Source organism: Chaetodon trifascialis, chromosome 22 (assembly GCF_039877785.1).
Source record: "Chaetodon trifascialis isolate fChaTrf1 chromosome 22, fChaTrf1.hap1, whole genome shotgun sequence".
NCBI classification, from domain to species: Eukaryota; Metazoa; Chordata; class Actinopteri; order Chaetodontiformes; family Chaetodontidae; genus Chaetodon; species Chaetodon trifascialis.
Window position 1 is genome coordinate 12,358,905 of NC_092077.1, and position 25,885 is coordinate 12,384,789.

Consider the following 25,885-nt stretch of genomic DNA (forward strand, 5'->3'; position numbering starts at 1 on the left):
CAGCCGTTTCTCATCATGTAGTCTTCAGTTGTGATTTTAATCCCATCCAGTCACATCAACACCACAGAGTGAGTCTCATGGCCCGCCTTCAAAATGCCTCACATCGTTCATTTGCTTCCAGAAAAAATTGTCAGTCAGCAGTTCATTATTTGTAAATGAGGGCACAACCCACATAATGTTCCGGTGCAACCAAAACCAGAAACACTGCAACGTAAGAGTCAGTTTTGTGAGTCAAGTCATAAATATTTTAAAGGCAACATTCAGAAGGGAGTCTTTGAGACAAACTCTGGTGTTCAAGCTATAAGCAAGCAGTCTAAGCCCCCTTCCTTTCTGTCTTTATGTTGTGTATTTGATTTATTTATCGATGTCAGTAAGTAGTATTTTGTCTGTATGTTCATATATGAATGTATATGAGAAATGTGTGTTTGTGAGAGTATACTGTGTGTGCGGTATACTTCAATACTGCTCGTACAAATCCAAAGTCCACCCGGTGCCAAAACAACATCACCTCGAGCGGTGAGCGGTGTTTATGTAAAAACACCCGCACATTGAATAGCGTGCTACGAATCTAAGAGCGTGAAGTACGATAGAGCTGCGAGACTTTGTCGATTTGTACGGACAAACACGCAGAAACATACAACAAAACCAAAGGGGGCTTCGACAAACCAAGCAATGTAACATGCAGAGAGACATTTCATTTGTATATTTTAGATTCTTTCTGTTCTTTTGTGTTGTAATTGCTAAAGATCTTGACTTTTAAGTTGGGTCTTTGTTATAGTACACTGTGTTTTCATTTCCTGCCCCGGACTGCAAATCAACTTCCTACACAGGGTTCAAAGGTCACAGTTCAGATTCATTAAACCCTTAGAATGCTGCTGTTATCAGTGTCACCTTTACTTTCTCCGTCTTTCGTTTGAACCACTTGTGATCACTGGTCTTTGTTATCCGTCATTTCCTCTCTGTTCTTCTTTCATGTCATTTATCTTGAGTTCTCGGTCTTTCTTTGTGAATCTATTGATTAGATATCCGTGCTGTGAAGTTCTTTATTGTGTTTACGTGACTGCCTGTGATGTTAGAGAAAGGTAGGTAGCCGTGTGTGTAGTGCAACGTGCTTGTGTAAGCTCCCGCCACGCTTTGTGAGGGTGGGCTTCATGACAAGTAGAGAGTTGCAAACAGCCTTCTAAGGGTTCAGGCAGCAGAACGGCCGTGATTGTCTGTACGCTGCTGTCCTGCTGTGGATCATTCAGATATGCAGCCCTGTTTGTCCCGATGCTCCCGAGAGCTGAACCAAGGTTGAAAATCAAATATGCAAGTAATGCTGCAGTCAGTTGGCAAACTCATTTTGGTGGATGCGAGCAGGACGGTAAATTAGGCAGAATAACAGTAGATGGCATTGCCGTCCGAAGTTAAAATATTTAAACTTTTTACCATCATCCGTGGCTGAATTTACAGCCAGATGTTACATAATACAAGGAGAAAACAGGTGACCTGGACAACAAGAAGCTAATAATGAATAAGAAGTAATAATTAATCTAATAACCCATCTAATAATTAACAATTCCTTGTAAACAATATGACATGACCATGGCAACATGCCCAATTTAGAGCCCTACACAGGTGGGGTTCGGGTCGGTCATACAGTGTCAGGGCATGATCATGATCTCATGCAACAAATCAGAAGTTGATGCTTGTGTAGTTTTTTTTTTTTAAAGGAAAGATAACAGTGCAGGTTCTTTAAAATCTTTAAATTGCAGTTCAATAATTGTGTTTGGTGTCAGTGTTCCAGCTTCTACTCTGTGCTTCATTGGCTTATTATCACTACCAATCACGTAGGGTCTGACCTGCATGTTAAAACCCTGTACTTACGCCCAGCCTAACCCCGTACAGTACTGTGCCTGTACTGTTGTACCTGCTGCACTACAAGTTGTGTATCTGTGTATATGCATACAGCAGGTGTCGGTGTGCATATATCTGTTGCTGTAAAACAACCCCGATTCCAAAGAAGTTGGGTCTCTGTGAAACATAAAGAAAAACAGAATCCAATCACCATCTTTATCCAATCATGTGTTCACAAGGTGGTGAACCTCGCTCCACCCTCGCTTGTGAATGACTGAGCCTTTTCAGGATGCCCCTTTCAGACCCAATCATGACACTATCACCTGTCACCAATCAACCTGTTTACCTGTGGAGTGATCCAAACAGGTGTTTTTGGAGCATTCCTCATCTTTCCCAGTCTTTAGTTGCTCCTGACCCAACTTGGTTGAAACCTGTTGCATCAAATTCAGAAAAAGCATCTTTGTACTGTTTTCAGTTGAGTACATGTCTCTTTTATTCGTGCTTCACGAAGCGTCCCATCTCTTTTGGAATCGGGCTTGTAGATCAGAGTAGTCTGTGTGCATGTGTGCATACACAAGAAGAAAATGTAGCACTGACCCCTAAAGAAGAGCAGAAGTACCTTGTGTTTGCACTCATGTACAGTTTCTAGTCAAACTGCAAACATGTTCTCATTCGGTGTTGTTTTTCTCTCCTTTCTGCCAATCTCTTGATTTCTCACCGCTACCCACCTCCATCCTGTCGTGTCCCACAACATCGCATCTCTTCCTCTCTGTCCGTCTTTCTCTCAATCTGTTTCTCAACAGCAGGTTCAGGCTCCCACCCCCCAGCCATCTCCTGGACCCCCTTTGGTCCCCTCCACCACCCAGCCAGCTCCTCCCGGGACCTCCCAACAGGTAAGTCGACCAGAAAAACAGCCTGAAAACTGGGACTTTTTTTACACATCCACCCTATTTTTGCGCTTATGTCAGCTTTCTCTTTGAAGTCGTTGCCTTTGCTTCAAGGTGACCACTCCCACAGAGCTGGCACTGTGCCTGCAGTCATGTCACACACTCTTTCTAAAGCACTGTTTGCTCCCAGCACAAACTATGCTATGAACTAATTGCAGCCCTAAACTGATTTGATTGAGCGTGTAATTGGATGTTAATCAGAGATCAAATGTTTCTTGTCAGAATAAGATGGAATGTATTATGTTTTATTATTTAAACCAGCAGCAGTAGCAGTTCCCTCATAATTACACTGTTTAACAAAAGAGTTGCGTTCACATTTTACAACAGTGCCGTCACATGATTTCTATCTCATTTCGGAACTTTCTGGAAGTAGTTATATTAACAACCAGCCAGGAAATTAACAATAATAAAGGGAGCAATATAGGACTGAGTTTAATGAGATGAATTCCCAGCTGGTCTCCATATAATTCTGCTTTCTCATAACTGGGATTTGAGTTTATCCAGGTTATTATAAGCAGGACATGACTGGGAACTAAAAAAAGTATCAACCCTAAAAAGGACTTTGGTGTTCATGTAAATGTTTGCATTCATAAATTTAGCCATTTCTGCTCTTCTTTCCTCACTCTTTCTCCCCGTGTCCAGGTTGTTTCATCCAATCAGAGCATTACATCAGTTCAGAGCCCCACACACACATCTCTGCCGCAGGCGGCCGCACAGGTACGTAAAGTACTGCAGGGCCGTTAATTGAAATATACGCAGTACTTCATAAAGACATTCCTAATGCACACAAGCTGGTACTGGTCCTTCAGACAGGCGCACGCATGTCTGCACTCATCTTTACGCACACACAGTTTGTTTGTACGTATGGTAATTGTGCACACTTGAATATCCAGTCTAATAAACACTGACTCATTGCAGTCTCATGAACACACCTCAGGGTTAGTTTGAGTTCTAAATTAGTGCTTTTCACAGTATTTAATACGTCACTCAGATACTGTGCTAGTCCTGTTAATTCAGTCTTTGCATTTCTTTATTCTGTCATTCTTGATTTATGTGTTATTATCGCACGTTTTCTCTCAAATTGCTCCTTTTTTCACTTTCAATTTCTTCTTCAGCTCAGTTGATTTCTTCTTTTTTCTCCCCATCCTCTGGCTCGCTCATGGCATGCTGCCTGTGCTCATCACTGGGTTTGTTTTCATGTGTTTTTGCACATGCCTCCTTGTCTGTGCGCTTGTACGTTTGGTCATATGTTCAAAAAATGAACGGGTGTGCGTCTGTGTGTTCAGTTTTGTGACCTCAGTCCGTCTCCCAGTATAGAACATCTTTATCTTCTGTACCAAGCTCTGGTTCAGGTACCAATAATATATGGCAGTGGGTGTGTTTAAACTGTATGCAGATGCCCGTGTGTGTCTATCCTTGTGAATGAGTGTGTTTGTATGTGTGCATCATAGTGTGTAATTGTGTACGGTGTGATTTGGTGGGTGTATCTGCTTGATATCCTGCTTGTCTTCTGTTGATGCCTGTGGCCCTGTAGCCTCCTTTGTTCACACCAGATGCTCCCACTAACAATATGATTAAGAGCATGGATGCAAATACACGAGCACATTTGTAGGAAATGAAGATGGGTAATATTTCCTGGATTAGAAAGATGAACAGTGAAAGCTGAATATAGAGAACAGTGGGCATTAAAGGGTGAGGTGTTGTTGTCCTGTATGGTTTTAAAGAAAGCTTTTTCTGACAGTATCTGTGAAGAGCAGCTGAATTTGATTAACTGACACTGACAGATAAGAAGCGTTTAAAGATTGACGACTTAAGTTAATCAGCCTGACCGGCATGTTGGCTATTTTTATCTTTAGATTTTTGTGTTGTTTTGCACAAATAGATTAAAATAAAAGTGCTACAATTCTACTTTTTCCACAAACAGTTTAAAGATTTTGTGCCACTTCCTGAATATAAGCAAATTATTTTTATCTACGTTGCCTTTTTCGCCTCAGCATAGCTCTTTAAATTACTGGTTAAACAGCAGCATGTAGGTTTTCCAGCCCCAGACATACAGATGAGAGTGTTACCCATCTACACCGTACGAAGGGTTTGCTTGCTCTTCCTCCACCCGTGAAGCCGCACTGTACCTTGTCTGTAGAGATCTTTGTGGCTGCATGACGTAAAGTTGTGTGTGTTTCACACAGTCGTCCCGTCACAGAGTTTGTCGTTTCATTTCTGGTCCGTCACTAACGGGTTTGATTTCCATGTTCAGTCGTGTTGCTCGGAGCGTTGCCTGTCGATGGTCTCAGAGTCAAACGTGTCAGTGATGGGTCAGTGAGCTGTGGGTGGCTCTTCCTCCTGGAGAAAATGAGAAAATGCGGACACTGAAGCGAATGTTCTTCTTTTGATGAGAAGCCTTGATTCTGTTTTAAGTGGACTGAGAGTTATTCAACTGAAGACCAGCTTCAGCTCACTGCTCCATTACCAGACCATTGACTGTAAATGTCATCACCCCTGATCACACGCCGGGTTTAATACCTCCTCATCCTCCCTGTGACGTTGCTCCCTTTTCTCACGTTTTCCTCCAACCCGTCCTCGGCCTCATCTGCCTTCTTCTTTCTCCCTTCTGCCTCCTCCTCTTCCTCTCTCTGGCCCTCCCTCCTCTTCTCAGCCCAGTGTAACTCCGTCTACCGTTTCCTTGGTGACCCTGCCCTCTCCATCACCGTCCCTCCCTGTTACCATGCCGACAGCGGCCGTGGCGTCCCCTCCCTCTCCTCTGTCAGTCCCCGTTGGGGTGGTGCCTACTATTGTTTCCCCTCCTCCTCCTCCTCTTCCTCCTGTGCCCACACCTGTGCCTCAGCCATTGGCCACCGTGGTGCCAATCATCAGTGTAGTCACCGCCCCGCCTGATACTCCCCTGGAAGCCCCTCCCCAGGTACTGGACAGCCATGCGTTCAGCGGTAGTACAAATAAAGTTTGTAGTCTCATGATGGTTTACTCTTTATCTCCAGAGGAAAAACCAGCTTTTTCCGTTGAAAAGCTTCTGTGGCTTGTTTTGAGTGTAGCAGCGCTGGTTTACATTAAAAAAGCAGTAATTGTTGGGAAGTTTTCTTTGGTTGTGCGTGATGTCAGCCTGCCAGCGAAAGACTCATAACATCTGTGCAAACTGCAAGAGACAGTTTTGATTGTTCTGCAAATAAATGATGTCTGATAGGATCAGTCGATCACTGTCTGCAGATTTCTTTTTGGTCCAAGCGCAGCAGTCGTCCTCAGCTGAACTTTTAAGTAATCAGCGATAGACCTTAACGATAGGACGGAGTTGCATGTGTAATTGGGGAAACTTTATGGATGCAGTCCAGTTTCTTTTCTCTTTTGTGGCAGAGCTTTGCTGCCATTGTTCCATGCTCTAGTTTCAGTTCTGATGTGTTCTGACCTTAAACTCTTGAATATAATTCAATCCAAATGAGTGCTTGGGACTCTACAGTCATGATCTAGCTACTTTTCTCTCATGCTTTTGCCAAACTTGCCTTGTATTTCGTGCTTTCCTGCTGTGTTTTCTGCCCCCACCCCCCCGGTGTTCGACGGTGATCGTGATCATATTGATTGTGTATGTGCGTTTTGATTTGCCTGTGTGTGTGTTTCAGTCTGCCTCTCAGTCTTCAGAGCTGTCCCAGTCCCAGCTGCAGCCACCTCAAGTCCTCTCATCTATCGAGAGGTACGAAATGCATCAGCTCGCACACGATTACTGAAGTGAAGCCACATTCCTCAAACAAAACCCCTTTTTCCTCTTTTGCTTTTATTAACTGTGGCCTCTGTGTCTCCTCTGCCCCTCAAGCGGCCACTCTGAGACTTCAGGTCTGAGCGACGGCAACGAGGGAGGAGGAGGTGGAGCGGGTCGCCATGAAGGTCGCTCCACCAAGCGACATCAGAGGCGTTCTGTACGAAGTCGGTCACGCCACGAGAAGCTCTCCAAGGCGAAGCTCAATGTTCTCAATGTAATAGCACGTCCTATAAATCCTACCAGGTCATAATTAAACAATAAATCCTCTTTTACGCTGTGCCGCTGTGGGTATTTATAGGTTGTTACAGAGTTATGAGCTGCAGTAAAAGTAATGAGGAACATCTAATCGAGACGATCATCTGTTACATTACGTTCAGTCTCCTTCTTTCTAACTAGCTGTGTGTTTGCATATAGATCTCCAACCGAGGAGACCGTGTGGCGGAGTGTCAGCTGGAGACCCACAACAGGAAGATGGTGACCTTCAGGTTTGACCTGGATGGAGACAACCCAGAGGAGATCGCCCAGATCATGGTACACTCACGGTTCATTAACAGCTTTGTGTGTGCTGGCAATGCACAGGCGTGTTACACATAATCACACACACACACCTCAGTCTGACTTTTTTCCCTCTGTGTGTGTGTGTGTGTGTGTGTGTGCGTGGATTCAGGTCCAGAGTGAGTTTATCCTGGAGAGCGAGAGGGAGTCGTTCATTGAGCAGGTCAGAGAGGTGATAGAGAACGCTGATGAGAAGGGTCTGGAGAGGGACGCAAACAGTCAGGTAAATACACTTCACGGGGATAGAGAGTTGCCGGTGCATAGTTTCAGTTGCTGGTGTTGTTTTTTGATCGAAAAATGTGAAAATAGCTGCTTTTCTAAAATTAAAATTTGATTCCTTTTGTGTGTCTTGTTGATCTACAGATGGCAGGTGATAAGGAGCAGCAGATTCCTGCCATATCTGTCCCCATGCCAGGTAAAAACAACATAAAAAGCCTGTTTGAGTGCCTGTGGGGGCCACAGGGCAGCATGTGCCTTGAACACAGCACTGAATTCCTACCAGATCTGTAGACTGTAGAGATTTTCTTTATTTTCTCTGTGAAGCTCATCACTTTGCAGATGAACTAGATAAGACAAACTTTTATGCTGTTCTCTTCTAACAAATAGCAATGTTCTGCATGGACATTCATCTCTTCCCAGACATCCCTCCCAGTGCAACAGCACAGGTCGTCCACTCAGCGGGTCGGAGGTTCATCGTCAGCCCCGTGCCTGAAGCCAGGCTGAAGGAACAAATGTTTCCCCCCACGCCGTCTCTTGCCCCTGCACCTCCTGTTGAAACAGGTCAGGACTGTGTGTGTGTCTTTTCATACTTTGCTCCCAACTTTGATGTGTAAAATCAGCTGATTTCTCCTTTAACTTCTGTGCCTACTGTGAAAGGTACTGTCTTGTACATATGTGTGAGTCCCATGTGGAAAATAAAACCTAATTTCAATCTCCATGTCAGTGAAAACAGGTCCTGTTAAGTTGAGGACTGTGTTACGGTGAGCAGGACCTACTCTGAGGATTAAAACCGCATTTCTTTTTCCCAGTTCCTCCAGCTTCAGCTCCATCTCAGACTCCAGGCCAAGGTTTGGCCTTGTCCCAGTCGGCCGGAGCAATCAGCTTACAGCAAGCCTTCTCTGAGCTCAGACAGAACCAGAGTCAGTTTGATGCTGGGCCCAGCACTGCCCCGGCCTCCATCCACTCCACCCATCCTCCTCTGCAGCCTGCGGCGGCTTCTGTCCCCTCACAGGCTAGCACAGTCACTCCCACTGTGGACGCTACTGCTGGACTTGTCCCTTCAAATTTAAACCAGGCACAGGAGAAGGTCTTGGAGCCCTCTCTTCCTCCCCCTTCCTCCTCCTCCACCCCTTCCCCTGTGCCCGCTGTCTGTCTCAGTCCCCCGTGTTCCTCCTCCCCTCCTTCCAGTGTGGTGAATCAGTCCATCCTTCAGTCACAGGTGCTGGGGATGCCGGCTGTGTCTCAACCCCAGGGACAGGTGCAGGTCCAGGGGCAAGCACAAATTCAGCCCCAGGCTTTCACACAGCCTCAGTCTCAAGCGGTCTCTGCTGTCATTGCTACTTCAGTACCTTCCACTTTACCCCCAGCCAGCATCCCCCCAACTATGCTCACCTCCCCTCCTCCTGCCCAGACTGCCCCCCTTGTATCCTCCCCTCCCTCCTCCACTCTGCAGTCCCCTGCAGTCTCCTCCGATCGTCCGCCTGTCTCCTCCACCTCCCCTTCTACCCCTTCCCTCTCCTCCTCTGTCATACCCACTACTGCCATCCCAGGCCCCCAGCTTGCTCCCTCTGCCACCCCCCACCCCACTTCACCTCCCTCTTCCTCCTCCTCCTCCTCCACTCTGGGGCTCCAGCCAGTGACCACCAGTGTTCCTTCAGTCCAGCCAACCTTGGTCCACTCCCAGCCGCAGACAGCAGCCCTGCCCGGGCAGACGCACACACACTGTGGGGAATGCGATGCAAGGTGAGAGGTGGCACATGTGTCTTTATTCAGACTCTTTACATTATTAATTATTAGGATTGGGTACCCGACTACATCTTTGCAAAACATCTCATACTATCTTTCACAGGTGTGAGGCGTCCACTGAGTCCCAAGGCAAACCGGACGACATCCAAGCCCTGGAGAAGAAGCTGCGGTCTCTCTTCATGGACCTCGGTGGAGGGGTGCCACCCACCCAGGGAGACATCTTAGCTGCCGACGCCGCCTCCGGACCCTCCGCGGCAGGTACCTCGTCCCCAATGGGCCCCTGCTCTACCTCCAGCACATCTGTCACAACGCCTGGCTCCAGCCAGGCAGCCAATCCTCCCCAGCCACCCTCCAGCCTAGCGCTGGGGTCACCTGCTCCAATCCAGGGCCCTGGAACACCTGTCTCCACCCCCGCACAGATCGGTTGGTAGATGAATGTGTTTACATGTTTCTGAACTTGTGTCAGTTAAATGGTGTTTTAACACTGTTGCTTAATGGCTTTCAGTGTCTGCAGTCGTCCCTGCTTCATCCTTTGGCCAGACCACTCCATCCAAAGCCCCCTTATCCAGGGTACCGGTGAGTCAGACTAGATGTAGATTACAACACTGTTTTTTTTAGATTTAGTCAACCCTCTGAACCCCCAGCAGTTTGTCCTGTCACATTTTTACTCACTGTTTGCTCATTTCTTACTGCAGTACATATATATATATATATATAAGTCCCGCACGTCTGTGGAAACAGCACAATCATGGCTACAAGGAGAAAGAGTTGTATTTAATTCAGTGGTCAGCTGTTAGACCAGTGTAGAAACTGCTCAGGTAGTTTTGCCTTTAAAAGTTAAGATGTCACAGATGATTTAATCTTTAGAAATTTTAGGTGTTCCTTGATGTTTCTACTCACTTTCCTCCCAACTCATCCAGCATGTAAGTTTCTTTTAACATTCCTCACAGTGACCGCCATCCTTATAACCTCCTCTGCAAATCTTTTCTCTCTCATTTTTCCCACCCTGTCTCCTCCTCATCCCCTCTCTGTCTCTGGGATCAGGCCAGTTCTCCTCCTTCAGAACTCCTGCCATCTTTCCCTGGACCTTGTCTAATACAGGTGTTTGTTTTTTTTTAGTTTCCAATGCAATTCTGTATTCAAGCTGAGCCTGTAATGCTCCTGATTGTAGCTCCATGTTGTATCTGTTGAATGATGCTTCCGCTGTGCAAAAACACATCGCATTCACGGTGTACACTGAATATTTTAACAGCCAGTAAAACCATAAACACATCTCACCTCAAAAGAAGATTACTGCACATCCTAAACGACTAAATACACATCAGAATGAACAAGTAAAACTCAACAAAGAAGAACATAACGTCAAAATGATATATTCAACTCCAAAGAAGTGCCTCTGCTTTCACTTTAAATGAATAACAGATATAGAGGATGGCAGACAGTTGCATCAGAGAGAAGCCAGTGAAGAGACCTGGTAGGCTGAGGGCCGGGTACTTCAGGGCAGAGACGACGCTGAACTGACGTTAATTTCCAGACTGCTTTGTTGTGGCTGTGAATGCTGCCGTCCAAAAATAGACCTCCCATTGAAGCACCGAATAGCGAGCTATGACTTGTAACTCCTTTATGAAAAGTCAGACCTGGCATGTTGCTGACGTTCACTTTGCATCCTTTATGTAACTCTGATGGGTGAGACGCAGGATTTGATGTAAACAACTTCTTTTTTTAATTGTAGGTTAAATGCTCTGAAGAAAAAAGTTCAAATTTCAGACTGACATGTCCTCATTTCTGCACTTCCTGTCCAGATTTGACGAAATCATCAATTATATATCTTTGTTACGTGTTTGCTTGTTCACTCACAGTTGCCTGGATCATGAGATAACAATGCCGAGCTTTGTGTAGCTACAAAAGCTCAGTGTCATGGTTGAAATCATCATCTGTTATGCCTCACATGAGGCCAAAAAAATCTCACTTCACTTCACTAATTTTGTCACTCTTTCAATGACAACTTGCTTGGAATCATTCATTTAGACAACAGCAATAAAATGCTGCTGAATGTCAGTTCACGTGTGCTTTTGGCTGATCTGTGCGTGTTTTGCTAACCAGCTTCAGTCTATGTGTGTGTGTGTTTGCTCACTTTTGTGTGCATCTTGTCTTGGTCCAGTCTCAGCAGCCTCTGGAGGACCTGGATGCTCAGCTGAGGAGAGCACTGAGCCCAGAGACTGTTCCTGTCAGCACACACACACAGGTAAACACACAAGTGTTTGGATATTATTCTGTTAGCTCATTCTGCTCTAAGTCAGTGACAGTGCTTGATACTTCTTCTTCTCCTCTGTCTCCACGCTGACCCCAGGCCTCTCACAGTGGCACACCTTCAGTGGGACAGAGTATGTATATTAATATATCTATTAATCTATGTATCGGTCTCTATATATGTGTCTTCGTTTAATATTTATAACATCTGTCTTTCAGTTCCCTTTTCTCTGGAGGAAGAAACTGTGTCCTCTTCTGGTCCTGGAATTAAACTGGGAAGATTTCAGGTCAGAGTTCCTTCACACTACAGGCCTCACATGAATACCATGAGTCTAAGATTGGCATTAAAATAAAACTTCTGACAGGCTCAGATTTTTCTAAGTATCTGACAACACTATGGAAAGGATCCCTACTGAGATACATTTTTATTAAAGAGTGAGATCCGCTTGGTTTAACCAGAAACAGCCGTTACATCATGCTCGCCGAAGCCACCAGACTCCATTCACAAAAACAGTCATTTTATCATCGTTAAGCACACTTCATTCAAAGCCGCTGAACGCTTCAGCAGTAACAGCAAAGTGATGCTATATTTTTCATCCTCCGCTACTCTTCTCACTGATCAGGTCTCGCTGGCTGCTGAGCCTCCGGTCAAACGTCCGGCCTGCACCGAATCTTCCTCCACCACCTCCTCCTCCTCCTCGTCTTCTTCCTCCTCGTCCTCCTCCAGCCTCTCCAGCCCGGAGAATACACTGCACAAGGAGTCCTTGTCTCCTCTGAGATCAGTAGAAGGTCAAGGAGGGGATGTTGTGGACGGACTCCCGCACAGGACCCTGGGAGGCTCCCACCACCCCTCCCCCTTCACTTCACCCTGCCCCTCTCCTAAGCCCACCACCACCATCGGACGCTTCCAGGTATTTCCTTTCTCCTCTGTTTGCCCCTCCTTCCGTTCACTCATTATTTCACCCGATATTTTGCTCCTTTCCTTCAGGTTACCACCAACACCGAGGCCCGTGTTGGCAGATTCTCAGTCAGTCGTGCCCAGGAGCAGAGCCTCGAGTCCAGGCAGACCCCTCCTCCCGCTGCCCAGGCTGCTAACGGACCCAGTGTTCCAGAGCAGGTTTTGAGTCCGGACACCGCCCATAAAGCCTCGCTGCCGAGCCTGAACAACAACTCCTTCAATAACTCCTACATCAGCAGTGACAATGACTCTGAATTTGAGGATGAGGACTTCAAACGGGAAGTCAGCCGCCTCCGAGAAAAGTAAGTTATCTCTTCCTCTCCTTGAAAAAAAAAACCGTTGCCCCATCAACACTATTATTGAGGTTAACTGCTTTGAAGAAAACTGGATTCTGCTCTCGTCTTTCTTCTCCCTCTGTGCTCACAAAAATAGCCGCCTGTGCTCTCCTTCTCTTTTCTCCTCTCCTTTTTCCGCTTTCCTCACCCTCAAGAATGAGGTCGAGAATTCACTTTCCTTCATTTCATCTTTCTCTTCCTTTTTTCTAAAAAAAGTGATGTTCAGTGCTTCCTCATAAGCTAGTCCCTCCTCCTCCCTCCTTGCTTCTTCACCCTCATTATCGCTTTCTTTCTGATGCCTGTTCCTCTTATGCTTCATTCCCTCTTTCTACCACCAGGCATATGCGTGAGATTCAGGCCCTGCACTCCCGCCAGAAGGAGGAAATAGACAGTCTCTTTACCAAGCTGGGAAAGGTAACTCACCTGGATCATTACATCAGTGCAGACACTACAAACATCACATACAGCACGTACCAAGCAGCCGTTCTTCCCTTGGTATCGCCGTAGGTTCCTCCAGCCACAGTGCTCCCTCCAGTTATAACCTTGACTGGCCGAAGGAGACGACCAACCAAAAGCAAATCCTCCAAATCGTCCAGGACCAGCTCCACGCATGGCAGCAAGAGTCCGTTACAACCAGGTGGGCTCTTGTTTAAACATTTATATTAAAGGTCGGTTCAACCAAAGTCCAAAGAAGCACAACTTTTTACTTACCTCTGGTGGTAACTAGCCACACAGTTTGCTTTGATTTATCCAGGATTTGAGATATCTGAAACCTAAGATTGCAAGATTGCTTTGTAATTTGGTTGAACTGACCGTTGAACCCTGCACCTCTCAACAGAAGCTATTAAAATATCCACTCCACTACACCATAGGATGGTCAAAAACCTTCACCCTAACCTTACACCCTCTCTGTGTTTATGCATCCATGTGCACATATGTGTGTGTGTGTGTATTTATCCGCTTGGTTACATGTGCATGTGGGTGTACGCTGGAGCAGGCCCAGAGCTTGAACATTTCTGACTGCTTTCCCTGTCTGTCTTTCTCTGTGTGGTTATGTGTGTGGTGGTGTCGGTGTAAATGTCTGGGGGTTTACGGGTGTCTCGTCTGTCTGTTATCTTTGTGTGTGTGTGTGTGTGTGTGTGTGTGTGTGTGTGTGTGTGTGTGTGTGTGTGTGTCTGTGTGTGTGTGTGTGTGTGTGTGTGTGTGTGTGTGTGTGTGTGTGTGTGTGTGTCTCTGGTCTCTGCGGTGTGTCGTATCTGCCCTGTCCTCTCCTGCCTATGCCTTGTGCTATCTCCAGGCAGCACTTTATCCGCCCAGAGCGTCCCCACCATGTACCCCGGCCAGCTGGCTCTGCTAGCCCCAGGAGGATTAGCCGATTCGGGCAGCAGCACTCTGCTCCAGCCACTCAAACCCTCTCCCTCCAGCAACAACCTGTGTTCGGCCTACACCAGCGAGGGGGCGCTCTCTGTGCCCAGCCTGTGTGCTCCCACCCCAGGTAGGCATGCGACTGCGAATCCCAGTCTGCAGCAGAGCTTCCCCACAACATAAGAAATACTGTGCATACAGACAAACACGAATGCATGCAGTCGGTTTGTCCTCGCTCCCTCACAATGAGACACCTCTCACGTCTTTCTCTGTCTTTCTCTATCCGTGTGGAAACAGTGTGATGGCTAACTGTTACATTCTTCCTGTGTATTCCTTCACCTGTGTCTCCTTCCTCCCCTCTCATCTACCTTTTCTTTCCTCTTGTCTGCCTCTCGTTGTTTTTCTCTGTCTGTCTCTTTGCTGCTCTCATCTTCTCTCCCTTGATCTTCTTCACCTCTCCCTTTCTCTGCTCTGCCTCCTGTGCACTCTCCCTTTCTGTTTCCTCGTCTCTCCTCTCCTCTCCTCCCTTCCCTCCCCTCCTCCCTCTCTTCAGGCTGTGTAAAGTTCAGCTGGGGTTCGGAGCGTTTGGCCTTCAAGCCTGGCGGCAGGAGGACGCGCTTTCTGAGTACGCCCTGCTTGGCTCTTTGTGTGTAACGCTTTATTTCTTTGCTCTTCTCCTTTTACCTGTCATCCTTTCTTACTTTTGTTCTTTTTTTTTCCTTTTTACTCCTATATCTGTCAAGTCTCGGTCGTCCTGTCTTCCAGTGGGTTTCCTTCTTTGATAGAGGAAGACCCCGTGCTTGTGGTATCACCAGTGTCCTGCAGGAAACTGGCATTTCCAAAAAAGTCAGGCATTAATAGAAACATTTATTCAGCTGAGCAGGCAGGCTTATGCTTTTACACCTCTCTCCCTGCAGCAGGTTGAGTCTAAGTACTTTCCTCCAAATACCAGCCAGACTAAATTTCTAATTTCCTTAAATCAGGACCTTTTAAGTCAGTTTGCATTTACATTTATAACTTCACTACCGTACAAACGCCCTTGTTGGATATGTTGGAGACAATAACACTTAACAGGTATAGAGGACAAATCAGACATTAGAGCTTACTGCAGGACACGTGAAGTCAGCACAATGAGAAATATGGTCAGTTTCTCAGTCATCTAACTTACTTTCTAATCTTCTTCTTCTCTCTCTGTCTTTCTTTTTGTTTCTTTCCTTCTTTTCTTTCTTCCTTGACAAACAAGTCGTTGCTTAACTCCACATTCAGAGCCAGCTTTGTGCACTTTTTGGAATAACAGCATTGCTAAAAATACGATAATAGCCTCGCATTCGATAGAAAGGGCGCAACGAAGTGTTAACAGCCATTTTCATCATAACCTGTAAGCTTTGTAGAGGCCATGTGAAGTGCACCAGCCAAAATCACAAATCAGCGTTACCGATTTGTGATCGCCATTATTCTCTATGTACAGTGCTTAAAAGCGATCAGCTGTTAAAAAATGCTTAGGCAGGCAGGTCGGAGCATTGCCACTAACAGTGAAAACTAATATTCAGAGATCTTTACAGAGGGGAAATACCTTAAATGACTGTTGCTTTAAACATGCAGACTGTAAATAGAAAAGAAAAGGTTGGTGGAAAAGACACTTCGTAGCAGCAGCTATGAATGCATCTTCATCGTGCTGTATGTTTACATTTTAGCCCTTTAGCTAATGCTGCATGCCAGCAGGTTAACCACCACTTAAGCTTCAAACCCATGATAACTAGCAGGTGTTCAGCATACAGTCTATTTCATCTCTAGTCCTAATAACTTAGACATAGAGTTTGTTTGTCAGTTGAATCCTGGCTGCTTCCATTTCTAACCTTTGCCTCTGTGAAGACAAGCAGACTGACAAAGAAAGACAAGTTGAGACGCGATGACTTGAGATTTCTGCCGTACGGTTTTGAAATTTATTCTTTGTTTTAATTAAACTTGATTAATTGCGGTTCAAATACTGTGCATCAGTCTTTATTTGTACTTTTTGTGATCAAGAAGTAGTTTTTCCTCAAATGATGTTCTAATCATAATATGTAGCGTTGGTTAAATGTGCTTGATGACGGGATGTTTATGAATGCCTCTGAACCCTCTGCAGCTCAAACCCTTTCTCTCCCTTCCTTACTCCTGTCCCTCACTCCCTCTCCTCAAGCCCCACCCCCTCTCTCTCACCTGCTCCCCTGTCACTGCACAGCCAGGAGGGGAGAGAGACAGACCTGGGTCTTATTGATCAGAACCGTTTTGATAAAAGACTGTCATCATTTTGTCTCACTTATTAAATCCGTTGACCAATTCAGAGCTGTGTGCAGCCATTCAGAGGTGTGGAAACAGGGTACTTTGATAGATATGAATCCTAATTTGGACCCAGTTCTGGTGCGGCCCTGTGAGCTGCAGAGAGGACTCAGAGCCAGGGGTTGGTTGCCCAAAAGCATCTTGAAGTTGCAGCACACAGGCAAGAGTTTGAGGGAGTGTGCAAGGACTCAGTTTAGTTTACCGTTAAACACAAGTATTATCCTCAAGAGCTTTGGTTACAAAATATTTATGTTCCATTGCTAACTGGTCTGTTACTGTGTCACTGTCAACCAAGTGTGCTTAAAGCTGGAGTCTGCACTTCCTCAGAATATCTTGGCCTTGTCAGAAGAAAAACATCTCTCCTCAGTTGTTGTATAAAGATGGCAGCCGTTAAAGATGTTATTGGGCAACTAAACCCAAAAGTGTTGTTTATTGACTACTTCAGTTCAGTGATCGTACTCAGATGCATTGTGTTTGGTTGTCGGGTCTTGTGGGCGGGGTTTAACTCTGACTCTCTCCCAATCCTCCAATCGTTGTCTTCCGGCCGCACAGGGAAGATGGTGAAAAAAGTCTGCCCCTGCAACCAGCTCTGTAGTAACTATCTCTCTTTTTGGTCTTTCCTCCCTCCCTCCCGCCATCCATCCCCCTCCTCCATCCTCGCACTTCGCTCTCCCACGCTTCCTCCCGCTCTTTAATCTCCATTAGATTTCAACTTCACTCCCTCTGCCAGATTTGAGATCAGTTCAGTTATTTCAGCTCGCGTGACTGACTCACAGAAACCTTTTCGATTTCGACATTTCAAGGATCGCCCAGTTTGAGGACTGAAATGACTGAATTGACCTGCCATCACAGACTCAAACTGACAGCGCATGCACCCGCCAGCTCACGCACACACACAAACACACACGTTCAAACACACCTGAACAGCTGTTAGCCTCTCCTCCCTTTCCTCCCCTCCCTCGTCATGGCTCGTGGTCTTGACTACATCGCCCAGAATCCCATGCTGCTGCAGTCAGTCATGACTCAGCGTCTCCTCATTCTTATTTTCCTCCATTTTATTTAGCATGACATGACAATTTTTGTCAGACCAACTGTGTGATTAGTTTTTACCAGCTAATCTCTGCATATTACATCTTTCCTCGTGCAGTTTCTGATATGAACAGATCATGTAAATATCTCAGAGCCAAGCTCTTTATGTCAGCACGGCTTTGGGATCCCTTTTTCTATAAATGAAATGAAGACTTAGTAATCCCTGATCTTTCACTGGCCTGAATGATATGTTAAAACTGTGCATTGGTGACAAATACACATGCATATTGTCAGGACTGTCTGCAGTTTAATCCTGAAATTCTGTGTTTAGAGAAGAGCTGAGGTCTTTTTATGATTGATGGGAATAGAGGCACCAAATGTGAGGAAGTGCAGTCTTGCTACGATCATGGTGTCACACAACAGTTAATGTTACCAGTGTCTACCTGCAACAGTAGCACAGCACTTACATGCAGACACCCTGGCCAGTTTGCAGTGTGTGCTTTCTGTGTTTTTCCCTGCAGTGAATTTGCACTGATGAGTTTGATGTTCGGGGCTGGCTGAAAGCAAACCAGCTGTTACGGAGCTTGAGTGCCACCTAATGGTCAGAAAATAAATCATAACAGGACATCTGTGGTACAAGGCACAGGGCAGCTAATCGGCAGCATTGCTTTGTTCGTGTTGGAGCATCTTGTGGGTGAAAGGGCATGTTGGCTTCACAGGTCGCCCAGTGTATCACTAACCTGAAGCAGTGGGAGCCTAGATAGATAGAGAACCTAGATATATGACTTAATTACAGCGATAGATGATAGAATTGATAGTGTTTTGAAATGCTGCTGTAGTGTCAGTTTTTCTCATATTCCCCTCTTCCATCATTATTTCCATCATTAAAACTAAACAGTATAATTCTATGATCATGTTGACCTTAAAACCAGCCCCCGTCACCATGTAACAGCCCTTTTAATGGTCAAGACAGGAAATGCATTCTCATTCCTTCAGATAACATCAATTACGATGTCATTTGAACAATATCTCACAACCTTCGCTCTTCTCCTCCTCCTCCTCCTCCTCTCTTCCTCCGCAGGGACTAATAGCACCAATGCCGTGAGCGGTTCAGGTGGCCTGGGTCAGAGCCAGGGGGGTTCTCAGTGTCTGCCCCCGAACATGTCGGCCCCCCACCAGAGGAAAGGAACCTTCACCGATGACCTTCATAAGCTGGTGGACAACTGGGCCAGAGACGCCATGAACCTCTCACAGGTTTACTGCTGTTTTCTGATCCATCGCACTGTCGCAGACGTTGTTTCAACACAGAAAATGTTCCTCCAGGGATGACTCACCGGTTCCAGTGTTTAGTTTCACCAGACAAGAAGACAGAGCGAGTAAACTCTAAATGGTAGTTTGTTAAAAGCCAAAGTGGCAGAAGGAGTAAACATACTTCAGCCAAAACTTACTGGCATTTGGCTGATGGTGTGTTTGTCCTGTGTCCATTTGGCACTTTGTGTGCGTCTGCATTGACCAGAACATCAGTTAAGACCAGAGGAGGGAATATAAGAAGATTCTACAAATTTGGATGATCTAATATTCTAGAGTTTAAAGACAAAGACAGCAAAAGCTTTATTTTAAGTCGAGCTCTGTGTGCATCCTTCCAGGCTGTTTTTAAGAGACATGGAGCATTTTATTAAAAAGTTCTTTGTCTGTATTTATTGATCCCTCAGGTCTAGAAAATCACTTCTGTGTAATTGTTTGTGTTTAATAATCTCATTTCAAGGTGAGTAAATTAAACTAAGTGTTAAACTTTTCCAGGGGAAGAGGAGTGCCAAACAGCTGCAGCAGGCCCCAGCACAGGGACACAGCTATGAGGTTAGTTTAAGAGTGCATGGTGTCACATCATGGCCGGATTAGCTGTTGTGCCCCCGCCTCCCTCGTCACCTCCACATTCCCTATGAAGCACACAGCAGACTGTCCACAGTAGCTTCATTATAAACCAAGAAGCCCACAAACATCCAGTGATTGTATGCTGGATTAATATCGACCAGATTTATTTTACAACATGCAGCATGTGAGCACATTATGAGCTAATAATACATATGTGTATACGCAGGCTGTATTATCACATTATGAACATCCGCCTCTGCAGGTCATCCAGTCGGCCAGTCTGGGCAGGAAGTACTCTGCTCCCAGCCAGCTGTGTACCAGCAGCATTGGAGGTTCAGCCCACCTCCCTACAAACCCCACCACCGCTACCTCTATGGCTGTCCGCAAGGGCTCCCTGTGCCACCCCCCTGCCTCCTCCACTCCACCTCAACCCCAGCCTCCCCAGTTCATCCACTACACCCCCACCGCTGCTTACAGCGCACAATGGTCCGGTCCAGCTCACGGCCTGTCAACCCCACACCAGGCTCCGGCGCAGCCCGGGCCTCTCCTGGTCAGCACCTCCCAGCCCCTGGGCCCCTACCCCACCACGGTTGGTGGACAGGGCCAGATTCCGGGGCAGGGGCCTCTCCAGGCTTTCCATCTGACCAACGCTCTGCAGAAGTCAGTCAGCAACCCAGGAGGACCCAACCTGAGGACCACGTAGGGCTGGGAATGAGGGCTGGTTTGAATCACGGCCCGACTGGACTGGACTGGTGTGGAGCAGAGTGTCGCGCACTCGATCGGCCGGAGAGGATGGAAGAACCGGAGGAGCATGCGGAGCGAGGAGTTTGAAATGACAGAAGCTGACCTGCTGAAGAGGAGGAAAGAAAAAAGGAAAAAAACCAAGAATCAGCTTGCGTGATGCATCTCGCTGTCGCAGACACAAATGCAGTCACACCATCTCCCTCTCTGCTGTGTTTGACTGTGTTTGACTTGAGACAGCCAGCCAGATGCTCAAAGATAAAGGAAAAGACTCGTGAGTGCAATGTTACAAGGCCAAAGAGGTTCTGACAGGGTGCGGGACTGGTGTTAATCACTGTTTGTGTGTGAGGTGTTGTGTATTGGCTCGGGTCACACTTGTTCCATTTCATGCTGATTCTAAATTGAGTGAACAAGTCTTTACCAGGCAGGTCACACCATCACCATCGTGAGACAGTGGAGGGGAGATGTTGGATCAGGTTGAGGGGGAGGAATGTGGTGGCCAGCTACGTCTGAATAGCTTCTAATGCTGCAGTGGCTGAAAATATGTCAGCCTTTTACCTCTCAGGCTGAGCGCTGAAGAAGTTCTGAAGCTCTCAGAGATGAAACAGTGCAGTTATCCAAAATTCAATCCAGAGATGACATTGGCACCCAGTAGAGAGGTAAGCGGTGGATACAGAGGGGAGCACGGCTGGCCATTACATCGAGGTTCAGTGTCAGCATCAAACGATGCACAAGAAGGCCACATCAGTCTGACCTCAAGAGCGTTTCTGCCAGCAGTTTGAATCATTCTGCACCCCTCAAGTTCATGCATATAAGGAAACAGCAGATCTGAGCTTTGAGAGCAGAATGGAGAGGTGTCCCAGGGTTGGTTTTTCTTCAGTATTCAGAATTTGGACATTTTCTTAACATCAAAAGCACAAAAAAAAAATCCAAACTCACATTGAGGATTTGAACGCCTGGAGCGAGCTGACCTCGAGGATGCTTTAGAGTAGGCAGAGTCCAGCGCCTGGTGGGGTTCGGACTCGTCAGCTACTCCTCCGTCACGTCCGTGTCTTGTTCCTCCCTCGTCCGTTTGTCCACCATTCAAACAGATGGAGAGAGATGGAGGAAGGCGGGTGAAGAGGCAGCAAGAGAGCGTTTGTGTTAAGTAACAAGTCAAACACCTCTTCTGTTTCGTGCTCCTCCGCTCACTTTACTGGCCGCACGCAACATCGCCGAGGTCCTGAATGAGCACGACAGATGCTTCTGCGCACCAAACGCCTCTGCGCCGTCACGACTCCACCTCGTCCTCCATCCCTCTGTCCGCCTCTCTGTTGCCATTTGAAGCAATAACAGCAGAAACCTTTTAGAGGAAAAAAAAAAAAGCCCAAACACGAGTGAACTCAGTGTGAAAAAGTGGCCTTGTTATCAGAATAATACAGAGTCCGTGTACAGTTTGTGTGTTTATTTTCTAGATTGTCAGCTATGATGATTCCATTTTGTCGTTTTATTTTGGTTTTGTTTCATTGGGTTTGTTTTGCTTGCTGCCCCCAGCTAGCAATCTGACACACACTTACACCCACAACGCATGAGACATTCATATCAGCACACACACCCGCATGCACACACACACACACACACACACACACACACACACACACACACACACTCACACACAGTCATGCACAGACTCATGTAAATACACGCACATTGTTGGAGGCGTAGCAGCTGTTTAACAGATTCACAGACTAATTCCTCAGTTCTCATCATTAGGTTGGTTTCAGCATTTTGTGTTGAAATGATTGCAATGTACATTATTGTCATGATTATTGTTGTTAATGATTATTATTCTATTTAAAAAGAAACAAAAACAAGAGCGTGTTCCGTCGATGGACCTGTTGTACGCGCACATCGGTGTACGATGTGGAAACACTGTGATTATTGTTGTTTATTATTAGCAAATGTTGTTGGACAACATTAGTTTTAGGGTGAGATGTCACAAATTACAAAAAAACAACAAAAAAAAAAGCATACAGAGAACGGCTTTGGGGTCCTTTCACTTTCAATTCACTGCTTTCAGCGATTCTCATCCAAATGTGAAAATTGAAAATCCCTCTTTTCAGTAATCGTCCTTGCATCCAGTTACTGAGGACGCGATCCCAAACAGATGCCTTACCGACAACTAATCAACTGCAGCTTCAGTTCACCTTCATAACTGATTGAATTGAAAGTCGAAACTGAACTCCGAGCCTGATTATAAAGACAAACTGGGGTGAGCGGCAGGATAGTTGATATTTAGATGATAAAGTAATGCTAGCTATTTTTTTCTTAATACAGTACTTATATATCAGACACTTTAAATAGCCCTCCTCTTCCCCTTCCTCCTCTGGTTTTTGTTAGATGAATGTGAATGTATAAACCAATGGTGTCCATTTTAATGTACTTGAAAAAAAAGTCTGTCTTTTATTTTTGCTTTCTCCCCCCACCCCACCCCACCCCACCTAGAGCCTCCAGTGAATACTGGAGGTACTTACTAGTGCCTTGCATCCTTCCTGTTGCTTGTTTCGTTGGGGCGTGGAGGACTCGGGGTTAAAGTAAGCACACTTAACAGCATGTGTGGAGAGTTTTGGGGTGTCGCTTTGAAGTCAGTGGTAGTGGTTGGACCTGGTGTTTGTGGAGCAGGCAGTGGATGAATAATTAACGGAGATGCAGGAGTGATGCTGTTAGCTGCGACGTGTGCGCCGCAGCCGGTTTGTGGTTAATTCTCTTTGATTTCACCTGCAACTGAAAATCCTAACTATTAACCATCCAGCTCGGCTCTTTGGGTGGACTGCGTCAGCCACCAACGTGATGACAGGTGAGAGGACGTGACAGTTTATCAGTGCCATTTTTTTCAGGGTTTTAAATGTAGATACAGGGAAGAAAGAAAAAGGGGGGTGTGAGTATTTTTTCATTTTCAAGGAGGGAGTTGTTGAAGATTGTATTTGAAGCTTGGACCACTCTGTACTTTGGAGGCACGGACCCAGGTGCAGGATACAGTCAGCAGCTTTAGTACAGTGAATTAAAGTTAATGTTGACGTATCTCCGGCGTAATGTAGATTTATTAAACGAATGATGATGCTGTGGCCTCTGCCTGGTTTTGAGCACAATTTTAGCATTATTCAGTGAATAGTGAGTGCAGACATTTGCCGCAGAGAAACTGTTTGCTATATGAGGCACTTCTGCTATGAAATTCACAAAGAATTACAGAGAAATTGCCACAAAATAGTGGACACCTGCCGTGACCACCTGCCCAAACAATATTATCACACACTTACTCTACATTTACTTTAAAGCCCCCCGAAAGAGAGTTTAGCACTCAGATACTCAGCTCATCTGCTGTGTCAGGGCTGCATGGGTGTGCTTTGAATCTGATTTGCTGAGTCCTGATTGGTACACAGCTGAGCCCTGCCCACTGCAAACCAATGAGAAAATAACACAGAAACAAAGAAATACAGAAAATCTCTCATTCTTTCCAAACTTTGTCACAAATCTGTGCTTTCATGCATGGAAAATAAGCTTTCTTATGGTCTTTAAATGTCAAGAGCTGCACGCAGATATACTCCAAATGTGCACAAGTAGGCCAACTGGTGTCGCTCACGGTCGTCCAAATTTTATCATCAGGAATGACGTCGGCTTTAGAATTGAGGCAGAAAAAAAAAAAACAGGTCTGCAGAGGGTATGAATATTCATCCACTCTGTCTGAAGCTGCACCATTGGGGTTTGAATGGGATTTACTCACAGAATAAGCCAAAAATTAAGAAAATATATGTGAATAAAAGGGCATCAAAGTGCTAGAGGTGGTGATAACGGCAGTGGTGGTGATGATGATGATTGTACAGACAGCGATGATGGAGTTGTGGCGGTTTTGGACTCAAGGCCTTTGACACCCTGTCCTCTTTTCTCTTTTCTTTCATCGGTGCAAACGAAACATATCTGGTACAAACTCTGACATTCACTTCTTTTTTTGTTCTTTTTGCTGGGGGTGGGTGTTCTGGATTCAGATAGAAACATGAAACGGTTACTTTGTAAAGTTTGTACAAAAAAGAAAGCATTGCTTTTGCCTGTTTATGGGGGGATATTTTCCATTTCTCATGAATAATAATGCAACATTTTTACTACTAGGCAAGTTTGGTTGAAGCTGTGAATAATCATTGAGCCACTTTGCTTTAGTTCTGGTTCTGAGGATTCTGTTGACCATGATCTATGGAAAGAAGTCAGATCTTTAATGATGCCACCAACTCAGTGCCATTTTTATTTTATTTTATTTTATTTTGTCAGTGGAGTGGAAACATCAGAGGTGAAAAATAAAAAAAGAGTGTTTTTAGCTGCTTTTACTCACTGGAGCTGGTTTGGTTGCCAGGTGCAGTAACATCCTGGATTTTCACTTTGCAATTGCTCGAGCCTCAAATGATTTCCACAGTAGAAGTCTGTTGTGTCTCATAATGACTATGAAAGGAATGCCTACTGCAATGCAATATTATTTAAAGTTACAGTCCGCTGTCTGGCTCTGAGGTTACAGTCGGGTTTGACAGTTACGCCCCCGCTGGAGGACGTTACCTTTAAAAGCTGTAGAGTTAAACATCAGTGGGTGCAATTATTGTGAAGTTTATCAAGGTTGTAGTGGAGGACTCTTACTGTGAAAGGCTGGAGAGTTATCCAGTGCGGGCTCTCTTATTGTGAAGTTTTCTGAAGTGGAGATGTAGGCTTCTTTTTCCTGGTGACACACATACAGTGTAGCAATAGTTGTTTTAACGCACTCGCATTACACTCAGTTTATGTTCATGACTCGCTATCCTTTTATGCTTTTTACTGTAGAAAAAACAAATGCCTGACAACACACACACACGCACGCACGCACGCTTCTTGCTGTTCATGTAGCTTGCTCCTGTGGAATGACGTCGAGTCTCGAGCACAGCAACAGTTTCTTCTGCAGACTGTTACTGAACGTGCTGGTTGTGTTTCTGGTCTCTCTGACGCTCTCATGTTTAATTTTTATTTCTCACTTCTTTTTATCAGCTGTTTTAACGTCTCTGATGCAGCACCTAAATTAATTCAGTGGTCTCATTTTTTTCTGTATCGTGTTGGACATTGTACAAAGCGGTTGGATTGAGAAAGGAAAAAAAAAACACGTGGATGAATGAATGAGAGAAAAAAACAAAATACATGTAGGGAGTCATCGACAGCCTTTAAAGGTATGTTTTGCACTAAGTATAGAGTGTTCAAGCTTCATATTAAAAAAGAACCTTTGCGCTTTGCGCTACAATACAATGAAATTTGTTACTTTATTTGTAAAAACTTAATAAATAAAAGTTGTTTAAATGAATCACAGTGACTGGACTTTAAATCTGTGTGGAGAAAGATGAACTCATGTATCTGCTGTTTATGTTTTAACATCCACAATCCATTATCTTTTCAACAGGCTCCAGGGTCACGATGAGACAGGACAGACCGACAGAAAGAAGGACAGAGAGTCACAGCTGAGAAGCACAGTACTGATAAAGTTTCATGATCATGATTTTGTGTATCTGAGATGTTTTGAAGACATTTAGTGTTAAAAATTGAACAACATCACAGTCTCATACAGGAAGAAGCAACGGAGTTCAGTTTCGAACTGCAGATCCAACAAATCAGCGGTCCCCAACCTTTTTTGCGCCACGGACCGGTTTCACGTAAAGCAATAATTTGCCGGAGCGGCACAGAAACGAATAAAAACAAATGATTAGAAAATCCAACTCACCATTACCCTGGATGTAGCTGTTGTAATTAGTGGGAGCCCTGCGCTTGTTTCTCTTCAACGAGAAGGCACCTACGGATGCACCTGATTTTCAAAATAAAACTTTTTTATTTTCAGACTGATGAGACACAAAACATTTTTTGTTCAGTCTCTCTGTGCTGCCCGGTACCAAATGGCCCCGGTGGCTGCTGTAAC

The 25,885-nt window shown here is 45.4% G+C and overlaps 1 protein-coding gene across 1 annotated transcript in view; it reads left to right on the forward strand.

Moving 5' to 3' along the window:
- The window catches only part of wnk1b (WNK lysine deficient protein kinase 1b), an 85,951-nt gene extending 60,672 nt beyond the window's left edge, over positions 1-25,279 (forward strand). Inside the window, exons 14-39 of the mRNA XM_070992502.1 lie at positions 2,640-2,729; positions 3,426-3,500; positions 5,437-5,700; positions 6,410-6,480; positions 6,601-6,760; positions 6,961-7,077; positions 7,214-7,324; positions 7,465-7,516; positions 7,741-7,881; positions 8,130-9,063; positions 9,170-9,489; positions 9,572-9,642; positions 10,111-10,167; positions 11,228-11,311; positions 11,417-11,450; positions 11,536-11,603; positions 11,940-12,227; positions 12,305-12,576; positions 12,948-13,023; positions 13,117-13,246; positions 13,907-14,104; positions 14,528-14,620; positions 16,846-16,887; positions 18,404-18,576; positions 19,123-19,179; positions 19,457-25,279. Coding sequence (XP_070848603.1) covers positions 2,640-2,729; positions 3,426-3,500; positions 5,437-5,700; positions 6,410-6,480; positions 6,601-6,760; positions 6,961-7,077; positions 7,214-7,324; positions 7,465-7,516; positions 7,741-7,881; positions 8,130-9,063; positions 9,170-9,489; positions 9,572-9,642; positions 10,111-10,167; positions 11,228-11,311; positions 11,417-11,450; positions 11,536-11,603; positions 11,940-12,227; positions 12,305-12,576; positions 12,948-13,023; positions 13,117-13,246; positions 13,907-14,104; positions 14,528-14,620; positions 16,846-16,887; positions 18,404-18,576; positions 19,123-19,179; positions 19,457-19,897 — 4,419 coding nt within the window. The 3' untranslated portion in view covers positions 19,898-25,279. The remainder of the gene's footprint in view (positions 1-2,639; positions 2,730-3,425; positions 3,501-5,436; positions 5,701-6,409; positions 6,481-6,600; positions 6,761-6,960; positions 7,078-7,213; positions 7,325-7,464; positions 7,517-7,740; positions 7,882-8,129; positions 9,064-9,169; positions 9,490-9,571; positions 9,643-10,110; positions 10,168-11,227; positions 11,312-11,416; positions 11,451-11,535; positions 11,604-11,939; positions 12,228-12,304; positions 12,577-12,947; positions 13,024-13,116; positions 13,247-13,906; positions 14,105-14,527; positions 14,621-16,845; positions 16,888-18,403; positions 18,577-19,122; positions 19,180-19,456) is intronic.
- Positions 25,280-25,885: the final 606 nt, after the last annotated feature.